Genomic DNA, 12338 nt, shown 5'->3' on the forward strand with positions numbered 1-12338 from the left:
TGGAATTTAGTTAAAAATTCTGATGATGCTCTAGCCAAAGAAGAGTCTGGCTCACACTTGTATGCCCATTAGCTCTGCAGGAGTGAAAAAAATGTAACTCTGTGTACTTGTATGTAAAATAAGCAGGTATGATTGTGAAGCAGATCTGCCAATAAGAATGTGGCATTTTCATATAATCTTTTCTTAACAACTGCATTCTGATTTGTAGAATTTATTAGTAACAGTTACACTAAAGTTTTGCCTCTCACCCTGTCTTTACCATTAAACTGTCAGAATAATGGGCAACCTTTTTCTTTCTTACTGTGAATATATGTCCAACCTTAAGCAAGGTGTCTTAGAGTTGAGTGGTTTGGAAATAAAGGAGCTATTGTATCCTATTTTTATTTTATTTTAGTTTTTAGTTTTACTACAAGTTGTGCATATATAGTCTCATCTGGGAGTAAATTATTTCCTGTGTGCTAGAACTTCTGGAAATGCAATTCCTCCTCCCCACCTTCCCCCTCTTGTCCCTCCCACCAGCTTCTGCTCAGTTCTGTAGACATGTTCCAGCAAATGTCAGACTATTCATGAAGGACTATAAATTGTGTACACAATCCCTACAGTAGATTAGTGCTCAGGTTAGCGGAGTGAATTTGCAATATTATGCTTACAAGGGATTTAAGGGTATTATCATTCCTGTGCAAACAGCACATAAAAGTTCTTCAGAGTTTTTTCCATTTAACTTTGGAAGTATGCAGATTATAGAACATGGTTTCAAAAGTAAAATGTGGTTTGTGCTTTTGTAATAAACACAACTTCTAAATTGGGTGTGCATTTATGATTAGAGATTAAGTTAAAACCAATTATACTTTCATGTGGATATTTCTCCTCCAATGAATTTGTCATCTTAGTTGTCCATATGGTGGTATTAAAAAAATTCCTTGGATGATATACTTTTAAAAGATACAAATTAAAGAATTCATCTAAACTTGTTGATGCTGTGGTGGTGTAGTCAGTTGTCCCAGCACTGTGGTCTGTGGAACACTAGCCGATGGTCACCTGGTGCTGCTTTTCCTCTTTGTTTCCAGCTGCTAAATTGCAGTAAAGACAGCTAAAAATGCACAAAAAAACAAAGTATTTTATATCAGCAATTGCTGTAGTTGCCACGTGAATGTTAAACAGGAGCGCTGCCAGGTTTTCTGCCGCCCTAGGTGGTGGAAGGGCCCACCCCGAAATGCTGCCCCCCACAGAGGCGGCGGAAGGTCCCGCCGCCGAAATACCGCTGCGGTCGCCGCTGCCCAAATTGTAGTGCCCTAGGCGACTGCCTAGGTCGCCTAATGGGTTGTGCTGGCCCTGATGTTACATGATCACAAAATGGAGGGAAGGTGGTTGCTAGATTTGAAAATTGGATGAAAGATTGTCTGCGTGATTGTGAATAGGAGAGAGAGTCTCAGATATACAATCTCCCTCTATTAAGATGTGATTCCTACTGTGTAAAGGCGAGGAATCCTGTGTTAAGTATTCAGCTGCTTACTTTTGTAATATCTTTTCAGTTCTGGACATTGGTTGTTGAGACTGTACAGTATGTTTAGGTTTAGATGTGTGAGAGAGACACACCTACAGTGTATGAGGGTTTGGTATAAAATATATCTTGGCATAAATTCGGTCATCACTCATGAATTATGACCGTCATCCCTAATGAGTGTTTATAAAACTTTTGTATCATGTATGTAACAGAAAAGCTATCTTCACCTGTAAAATCAGGTGCCTTAGTTAACATGTGCCCACCTGTACAGGTCTCTAAAGGAGTGAAAAATTGTAATGATTTTATTTCTAAAATAGATTTTCTATACATAAAACTATCCGAATGTTAAAATAGGATATCTTTGAGCCTTCGAAGAACTGAAGCAAGTGCTCCGTGTGTGCCTTTACAAACCTGAAAATTTGCCCCACCAAATGATATAAACCTCCAATTTCTAGTCCTCCAGGATAACAAGGTATTGCAGCTGAAACATGTTACTGATGCAAGGCAGAATGATTGGTCTCTTATGCTATGGGCTGTTACAATTTTGTAGGGAAAGAAGAAACACTTATTTTGCCAGTTGACTTAAAATTAAAATTACTGTTGTTTGAAGCCATTCTTGGATTTGGAATGTTAGAACAAGTCCAGGGGAGGTGGGATAATGAAAAAACTGGAAGTTAGGTTGTCAGAGGAGTAAGATAAATGTACTTTGTCACATCCATTTCCACATATATTGTGCATTCTCAGTCTGTCAGACCTATAGTACATATATGTTGGGTGTTCATAGAGTGCATGATTTCTGTTTTCTGTGTTAGTTTGTAATAAGCATAGACTGACCAAATTTAGCTATATGGGAGTATTTATTCTTGCACTCGTCTACGTGCAGTCGTAATGTAATGTGCTGACATCTAACCATAGCTATGAACCAGAATACCTTAAGGGTAAACAATGCTACCTGCATCATAGTTTGTAAGGGACGGAAAAGAAAGCAGCTGTACTATGACAAATTGTACAACCCGCTTGTTTCCTCTGTCCTTTTTCCTTCCTCTGTCCTTAGACAGACAGGATGGATTTGTGAGGGATAACACACAATGTTGGGGAGTGGAACAAACTGTTTTTTCCATTGTTTTTTATGATGAGTATCATACACTCATATGTTTTTTGTTTCTTTTAGTTTATTTCAGAATTTTCCATTTATGCCAACCTTGAGAAGCTGTGTTCCTGTCAATGGAATATACTCTCTTTATGTCCACCTAGTTAAGTCCCTACTGTGCATAGAGTATAGTGCTAGGGACCAATCCTGGAACCCTTACTCAAAATAGGTATCTCTTACTTATGCAAGAAGTCCTATTGACTACCTGGAAAGCTAACTCAATTTTGTTGTGTTTTTGTTTTTGTTATTTTATTTCAGCAGGATTAAGGGTTACAGGTCTGTGAGCAGGCTGCAGGAATGGCACCTAATTAGTCAGAATTAATAAAATCTGATTACTCATTGATCCACTGAAAGTTGATGATGTCTGAATAGGGTCAAGTAAAACTGATACATAAATGTTCTCTCAAAGCCAGTTTACAATAGAGGATAAAGACTTTATCTGACTCAAATCAGGCGAGACCAGCGGTTCTCAAACTGTGGGTCGGGACCCCATTTTAATGGGTTCGCCAGGGCTGGCTTAGACTTACTGGGGCCAGGGGCTGAAGCCAAAGCCCGATCCCCACTGTTTGAGGCCGAAGCTTGAGGGCTTCAGCCTTGGGCAGTGGTGCTGAGATTATAGGCCCCCTGCCTGGGGCTGAAGCCCCCGGGCTTCAGTTCCTCTCTCCACCCCCAACATTCCCCTGGGCATGAGGGCTTTGGCCCCCCAACCCCCACACCTGGGGTGGCAGGGCTTGGGCAGGCTCATGCTTCGGTCCTGCCTCCTGGAGTTGTGTAGTAATTTTTTTGTCAGAATGGGGTCACAATGCAGTGAAGTTTGAGAACCCCTGGGCTAGACAAATCCTTCTGAAGAGGCTCCTCTGCAGAGACCAAATGGGTCTTTCGGATGAGCAAATATTGAATGTTCAGTATTTTCTGGGATACATTATTAAAAATGGCATGGATTAAGAGTTCAAAACTTTATACCTCCATAGCAAGAAACTTGCAGATACCACTGTGCGGGTATTTTGCAAAAAAAATTCTAGCAATGTATATTACCTTAGATTTCCTTACATTAAATGCATGTTTTCCATGGCTCAAAGTTGGGATGTATTTTTTTTCCCCCTCTCTGAAGGCCATTGGATGTATTCTTCCCTAGTTAATAAGTCTCTTTCTCCCTCTCTCTCCCCCCCCCCCCCCCACCGCCTTTTGGGCTGCGGTCAGTGGGAAGGGCAGGAAAGAATGATTATGATAACAAGAGGAAACAGGAAGAATAATGCTCTCATTTTCAATCTGTTTTTTATTATTGTTTAAATGTAAAACATTGTTTCAATTAAATACTGACCTGTGTATTGGCAGGTACACACATGTGCTTTAATGAATTCAGGCTTTGTTTGGAGAGCTTTGACCTTTTTATCCCTGTTCTGGATCAGAGCTGCTGCATTGCACACACACTACTGATCACTGAAACGTCACTCTGATACGATTAACAGCTCGGGCAGAGCTTGACTTTACACTGGCAGTCGCCGTACAGAAGAATGGTGTCCCCTTTGGACATTTTTATGTTATGACTAAAAATTGAGTTATCCCTTTTAAAAATGAAAAAGATAGCCATGATCTAGTTACAAACTTCCACAAATGGGCTTTTGTGGTAAAATGTGTAGCTGATGGAAAGGATATTTATAAATGAACAGAGATCTGGATCAATTATTTCCTTTCTCTTATGACATAACTTTCTCTCAAGCTGTGATTTATTCATTCATTTTAAATCACTGATACCTTGTGAATAGTCATCATAAATGCTTAGGATCAAATGCAAAACCTAGGATTAAAAAACTAAAACAAAAACTCATCAATCGTATAACTGCAATAACATAGTGTGATTAACCTATTTGGTGGTGGTGGTTTTTTGCTTGCGCGTGTGGCTGTGAAATTACAAATTTGTGTGATTGAAATGATGTCCTGTTATGTAATAGTTCTTTTTAAAAATAATAATAGAAGGAGAGAGAAAAAGGAAAAAGAAACAAACAAAAAACCCTTTTGAAATCCTTTTAGTGATGTTGAAGTGAGTCAGTAGCATTTTTTCACTTCTGGCAACTAGCTTTGCAATTTCCTATTTGACCTCATGGAATGTTTTTATTTATGTATCCTGTTAGTTCTAAATGTTCCACATTTGGGTAAAACCTGAACTACAAACATTTTTTATTGTATTAAAGAGCTTGTGTATTGAACGCAGGTGTTCATGCTCTGTAATAATTGGCAGTTTATGGAGATACACCAGCTGTACTGATCCACAGGGGAGATATTGGAGCTATTCACACATTGCATATATTGTAGGAAATTTAAAATTCCTGTAATTGTCAGAAATCTTGTATGTCCAAGTTCATAAGTGCTCCCATAGAAAATATACAGTAATCCTCTGATAGTAAAGTCATTTTTATTTCAGAAACCGCTTATCCCTTATTATTGTGCTTTCTTGCAGCATTAATTGACAGTTTCTTCACTTAAACATAGAAAAAAAAAGAATAAAATATTTGTCTCTGTTTGCATGGCTCATTTATGTCAAACTGGTACCACATATTTTTGTAAGCTACATCAGTTAAATTCTGTTACATTCAAGATTTATTTTAATACAGTAAAATGTATAGTATCAAAAGCAAGTTTGGAAATAGAGGCAGAAAGATCAAAATGGGAGTAAATCTTGAAAGAAACGAACTAAAGGGGAAGGAAAGCTAAGGTGCTTTTGGGCAGCAAAGTGTCAGGTATCACTTCACAGGAAAAGGAGTTGACAGTCCCTCTCCATGTGGAATGGTGAGATCCCATATAGAATAGTGTTTAGTTCTGGGTACTACTACTTCTTAGTGTATGCGCAGCGTGCCTCGGATAGCACATGACCAGGATTCATCACCGAATTCAGATCAGTGGCTTCCTTGGGCCAGGTACCGATGGGGAGTGGGACATGAAGGCTGATCCATGCCCCCCTGGGTGCTTCTGTACCCAGAAAGGTATTGATAAATCAGAGGGGGGGGGTGGAGGACAGAGCTTCTGAGGGCCTGAGTTATAGGGAAAGACTGTAGGAATGTTGTATGAATGGTTTGGCTAAACAGAGGGGAAGCAGGGAAACCATAAATGTTTGTTTGAAAAGTATGAACGCGGTGGAGGGAGAGGCATTATTCATGGTAGTTCAAGACAATATGAAGAATAATGTGGAAAATGGGTTGAACATGAAGAAAAACCTCCTTATGTTGAAGTTTTATTAGACAGTGAAAGTTCTCAGTGAAAGCAGCAAAAATCTCATCACTTTAAATCCTATTAAAGTAGATTAGGCAAAGAGAGCAACTAGGGACCCAATCCTGCATTGGCAGGAGAATGGACAAGACAGCCAATCTTAAATGAATTGGTGGTTCCTATATAATACCTGTGCTAGATATTTGTATTTTTTTTCCTCCTAAAATGTGGCTATAAAAATGACCTAAACTAGTTTTTTCTTGTCCCCTCCCCATCCACCCTATAATGGTTTTCCTGGGAATTATGGCTATTTCATTCTCTCTCTTGAAGCTGATCTGTTCTATATGTATATGTGGTCAAAGAATCCCCTTTCCCCTTCATCAGAGATATCTGTTGTGTTCTTTGAACTAGCCAGAGCCTATTGCTGGGACGTTCTGTTTAAAGATCATTTCCTTGCCAATGCTTCAATCTTTTGTGCATGTATGTATTGTACGTTCTGTATTTGTGGGAAACAGGATGAAGTCAACATGTGTTTGGTTTTCTTTGTAGGTTTGTGCGCTTTGCGGAGAGCACTGGGAGAACAAGCTAACCTGTTAGACAGCGAGGTGGCTGGGTCAGTGATGATTACTCTCAATGACTTCCTGCAGGGGATGAATGATGTCAGGCCCAGTGCCATGAGGGAGGTGGCTATTGATGTGCCAAAAGTAAGTCATGTTCCCCAGAACACTAGAAACATTGTTAAAGCTAAATGCTGTAAAGTCATAGTGAGACTTCGAAGAGCCCTGTCTGCAGAGGTTCATTTTAGAAAATAGAGGTCTCCAATAAATGTTATGCATCATTCTTTTTTGACGTCAGATTTTTTTGTTGTTGTTGGCATTTGTTGTTCAGCATGAAAAGTAAGCACTGCAGGAAGACCTATGTCTCTTGTTGACTGTATACTCTGTTCTCAAGATCTGAATAGGTTAATTGATTAAAAGTCTAAAAATGTAAGCTTAAAACAGGCACTGAATAGGTCTGTACGTCGGAGCCACTAGTGTTCCAGCAACCAGTTCAATTAGAAACAAAACATTGACATTTGCCACCAAAATATATTGAAACAAGGCTATGAAAAAGTTTGTGTGATTGTATGGAGCATAGCTGATAAATTGTATAGGTCAAAAAGATCTGAATCACTGAAAGCATAGAGACAAATTCTGCCGACAGTCATACTTCTACAATCTCATTGGCTTCAGTGAGATTGCAGAGGTTTAATTAAGAGCAGAATTTGACCTCCTGTGTGAGTCATTACTGGTCAGCAGTGATCACTTCCGAAGTCATCACTTTGCCTGCACAATTGTGTGTGAATATGCTACTTGTTCATCAGAAAAATTAGTTACTTTTTGGAAATGATATACATTTACCACCTTCTGTCACAAATTTTTCAACTTGCGTTGAAAAGAGGAGATCCTTGGCCTTGAAAGGCTTACAATCTGCTGAGATAACCAGATAAGTCTATTCTACAATGTTCTAATAAGCCCTGTGTTATTTGAGACAAACAACATGTGCCTAAAAAACCAAAACAAAAAACCCAAACCAAATTACTTAACTCTAATAATCAAAATATTTGTAGGCATTAACTTGTCCACTCGCTTCTAGGAGAAGGTGATGTGTTAATGGACAGATAAACAGAATGGGTGTGTATCCTACATTTCTATCTTGTTAATATTGGCAAAATAAATATTTGTGCTTTATATTAAGAAAATTCCAGAAAATCACAAAAGGGGGGCATATAAATCAACTCCAAGTAAAAAGAAATAATAAACTAGAAGAAAGTTACTAAGCATCATTTCACGAAGATGAATCAACAGGGAATTCAATCACATAGTAGGTGGTTATTCCCAAACTATGGGAATAAGAAATCAGAAGAGTGAATGGTACACTTCATTTAGTAGCCTGTTCATGTATTTTGCACTATGGGCCAAACGTGGCTTTGTTGGCTATTGAAGTCAGTGGAATTACTCTGGATCTACACTAGAGATATTCAGGATTAATATGTCTGAAATCAAGAGTAGAATCTGGCCCTGTCTATTTTACTTACATATACCTAAATACACCTCTACCCCGATATAACGCGACCCGATATAACACGAATTTGGATATAACGTGGTAAAGCAGTGCTCTGGGGTGGGGCGAGGCTGTGCGCTCTGGTGGATCAAAGCAAGTTCGATATAACACGGTTTCTCCTATAACGCGGTAAGATTTTTTGGCTCCCGAGGACAGCGTTATATCGGGGTAGAGGTGTAGCTCCCGTTACCATAATAATATCTGAATGCTTCAGAATGTATTTCTCTTCATAATACTGTGAGATAAGGAAGTACTATTATCCCCATTTTACAGCTGGATAACTGAAGCACAGAGACAGAGTAAACGATATGCCCAAGGTCACACAGGAAGTCAGTGGCATATCAGGAAATTGAACTCCGGTCTCCTGTGTCCCAAGCTAGTGGCCTAACCACTAGAGTCTAAATTGTTGTTCTTCTCAGTGCCTTCCTCCTTATGTCTCAGTCCCTTTTCCCACAACCTTAGTCATCAGACTGCTATTTAAAAACATTTCTTTATTGAAATGAGTACACAAAAAGTGTTGTACACTGGCAGGACTTGGGCTTTTACAGATATAGGCTCGTTCTGTCCAGACTTAAGCACATGCTTAACTTCATTGATTTTATTGGGACGCCTTGTGCATGCAATGTTTTATAATACTTTTGAAACTTAGGTTCTGATTTTTAGCTAGACCTCAATCTAATATTGCAAGCACAGTCTTGCTCTTGCAGTTAAAGAGGATGAAAAATTGCATGTCCAATTAATTGCACTTACACTTGCACCTGTTTGGATGCTTAAGTACTTGATTGTGAGTGCAAACCAGGTAGTTTTGCAGCTAAATGGGTGCAATCGCAGAGTCATTGGGGGCCCATGATCTTATGCCAGCAATATAATAGACTATTTATGCCTTAGCATACTTCACTATTTGGGGTCATGATGTGTGATTGTCCAGTCTTGGAACATCTGTTGGGAAACCTCTGGAATTATTTTGGCTCTTCACAAGAACTGGAACCAACATTAGTTATAAATACAATAATAAGTTCTTCTTTTTATTCCCCCTTCACCTCCTTTCAATACAATATTTACAGTTCATGGACTTGGGCCATTTTTCCATCCAGCACTTTATTAGCTGGCTCGAGTCCATGGTGCACTGTGATATGTTACTTATGCGCTCTGCAGTAATTTACACCAGTGGAAAGTGCTTTCTTGCACTAAGCTTATTATGTTCATATCATATTGTAAAAATTATGGGTTAAACAAAAAACCCCTAACGGAAACCAAATTGGCTTAATGAGAAGTAGTTGATTCCTGCAATTGGAGTCCTATAACTTCAGTTCTTTTTTTCTGACTAGTGCATGTGCTAATGATGCAGCATGTTTAGTTATCTGAGAGTGATTAATCTTCAGATACTTTCATCTGCATATTTCTGTGAGGATAGCTTTTCTAATTATTATTATTATTTATTAAGACGAAGCCGCCTATCTAAGTAGACAAGTAATTATGTGTTACTTTTTTGGTAAATAAGGGATTAAATTCTTTTTTCAAAAAAAAAAAGTGTTTCAAAGTTTGACATTAATTTTGTTTGTCATCTAAAAAACCCTGGCTAAAAATACATTAAAGCATGATATAAATGACCAACCACAGGAAACTTTCCAATAGGAGACAATAGCTTGGGTATGAACTGTATTACTCTATTAACAGTTCATTTTTTTTTCTTTTTTGGAAAGATATATTATTACAAGGGTCAAACACGTGCATTGATGCACTTTTTGGGCTATACAATGAGTTAGCAGTAAAATCAAATACAGCCTTAAGAAAACTGAGAGGCACTTTCATTATGTTAGGTTAATATTTTTCAGTTTAAAATTGGCTGTTTTTCATGTTAGGGCTGTTTAAAGTAGCTCTATGTAAAGCAAATGAGAAAAGACCGCAAAGATGGGGTAACATACCATATTTTAAACCATGAATAAAGGCAATTTGATAAAAGGTTCATTCCTGCTTTGGTTATGTGCCGATACCATTCTCTCATTGCTACCCCTGTATTTTCCTGAAAGTGTAACATCCTCTTTCCACCACTCAAGATAAATAATGCTCTTGTTTTATTATGAAGTCAGCAGAGAAGTTAGTCAAAATATGCAGAATTTTTCTCTGAAATCTGCACCACTTTGAGCAGCGCAGTGAGTGGGAGTTTTTATTGTCCTAATTAGCTCTAAATTTTTTAATCTTGAATTTCAGAAAGAATTGTAGGAGGGTCAGTATATGTAGTATTTTGTTAAACTAAGTTGCTCTGGTTGTGCTCATTTTTTAATAGAAAACCAGCAAAAGCCACACTGCTGTGCCTGTACCATTTTACTTGTTGCACAGTATACAATACATTTACCTTAACTCGTAAGAGCAGTATCTATCAGTTGCATTATTTGAATGATGAAGGCTATCGGATGCAATACTTAGTTTTTCTATTCAAAACATACCCCATTTATTGATGGGGGGAAAGCAGTCAGATTAAGTGAGTTTGGAGAGGGACTTAATGGATAGTGAGCTTATTTGGAGGACAGAAGAAGAAAGGCTTGTCCAGGTGTAGAGGTGGCACGTTACAGTCCACTTCCTGGTGTACTATATATTTGCATTCTCGTGGCACTCCATGTATGCAGAGAGAGCTATGCCGTGTGTTTGTGAGTGGGGAGAATGCAAAATGTTTGTGTGATGACTGCAAGAATCTGTTGAGTGTCCTGTACTCCTTCATTTTAATGGAACTTCTCTTGAACTTCATTATATGTAACCTCTTTGGAAGACTGCTCTTGTGTGTCAGGGACTTTGGAGACAGGGCCGGGGAGGGTTTCATGTTATACATCAGGAAGTTAGTTCTGTGCTTCAGTGGTTTGGGGAGTTCAGCTATAGCAGCCATTCCTCCCTCTTCTATGGGTTTTTTTAGAATTCTCTGAGGGTTTTCCCTGCCTGTTTTTTGTCCTATTGTAATTCGGCACACTGAGACTTACACCTTTCTAGCCAAAAAGTTCTGGATGAGATGTCCTTTGGTGCATGTCTGCTTTGTTTCTTTATTACTGCGTCATAACTGTCTAGGGAGTTACTGTTCTGCATCACGTTCTCAGCCCTGCTGACTTGAAGAATTAAATATGTAGTGCCAGGAATGAAACCTAGGTGTCCTATATTGCACAGCAGCGCACTATCACTATCCCTCTGAGCTTACTCCTGAGGGAATTCTGTGCCAAAAAATGAGTTAGGCTGAGGCCCAATCAGATTAAGAAAATAAAAAATAGCAAATGGAGCAGTCTCAATGTCATAGACTCTGGTAGATCACAGCCTGCATTATAGAAATTCTAGATAAACAAGTTAGCTAAACATTTAACCCAGCATGCTGTGTTAGTATGAAAACTCAGGACACTCCTCTTTCTTACAGTGCAGTTTCGAGGAATCAAACAGTAGCTTTCCTTCCTAGCACCAGGTTCCAAAAGGGAACTTATCTAGAGTGAGTCTTCAGGTTTTTCCACACCTGTGTTTCTCAAAAGCTGCCCTTTACCTCTCTAATTTCTCCTTTTTCATGTACGCCTTGTCTTGATGGTAAATGGCATACCGCACTGGAACAGACACAGTATGTTTGAAGAGTTATTTGAACAGTGGTTCAGGGTACTTTTGTCATAAGTGTACTTTCTCTGAATTTTTGTAGATGTGCAAAGTACCACAAAACTCATTTTGCTTGTTGCTTCTAAAAATTTTAATAAATTCCTGATTTACATATTCCACTGTTTAAAAAAAAAAAAAAAAAAAATTTTTTCCTCTGCGTGACACGTATGGTTTCTGTTACAATCTCCTGTATCCAGCTCTCTCCATTAGAAGAGAACATGTTCCACTGGAACATTACTGCTGGAACAACCAGTCCATCTTTTACATACGTGAATTAATATAATAATAAAATAATATGGTTTTTGAAAATTAAGGCAGTCTATTTGTCTTTTCTCCTTCCCTAGGAAAAGTATGCTGCTGTTACTATCCCATTATCAAGTTAATTTGGAAATTTATAGATTTTGTTTCATGTAATGTATATGGCTTTTAAGAAAAATGTTTTCCAGCAGTGTTAAGAAACTACAGAAAACGTCTTTCCTGACTCTTTACTAAAACATATTGTACTGTAGATTATTATTATTATTATTATTATTATTTTATTTATTTCTGTTAAAGTTAAGGAGACCTACTAAGACCTGGTCTTAAGAATTTGTATCTTTGCTTCATGATAACTAAGACTCTGTAAATATGTCAGCCTCTTATTTTGAGGAATTAATTGTCATGCAATTTCTGAAGTTACTGTTTTCTGCTTCATTCACTATCTTCAGTTATTTCCCCCTCAAAATAAGAAGCAACAACACGCACAACTATGTGTAGCTG

The 12338-nt window shown here is 38.2% G+C and overlaps 1 protein-coding gene across 8 annotated transcripts in view; it reads left to right on the forward strand.

The window, feature by feature from the left end:
* The window catches only part of SPATA5 (spermatogenesis associated 5), a 306473-nt gene that overhangs the window by 36864 nt on the left and 257271 nt on the right, over positions 1-12338 (forward strand). For all 8 annotated transcript variants that reach the window (XR_008445214.1, XR_008445213.1, XM_054030920.1 and 5 more), the window contains exon 10: positions 6408-6562. Coding sequence is in view for 6 of the 8 variants with exons in the window: in XM_054030920.1 (XP_053886895.1) it covers positions 6408-6562 (155 nt within the window). In the remaining 2 variants the exon portion in view is untranslated. The remainder of the gene's footprint in view (positions 1-6407; positions 6563-12338) is intronic.

The sequence above is a fragment of the Malaclemys terrapin genome, chromosome 5 (assembly GCF_027887155.1).
Source record: "Malaclemys terrapin pileata isolate rMalTer1 chromosome 5, rMalTer1.hap1, whole genome shotgun sequence".
Classification (NCBI taxonomy): Eukaryota; Metazoa; Chordata; order Testudines; family Emydidae; genus Malaclemys; species Malaclemys terrapin.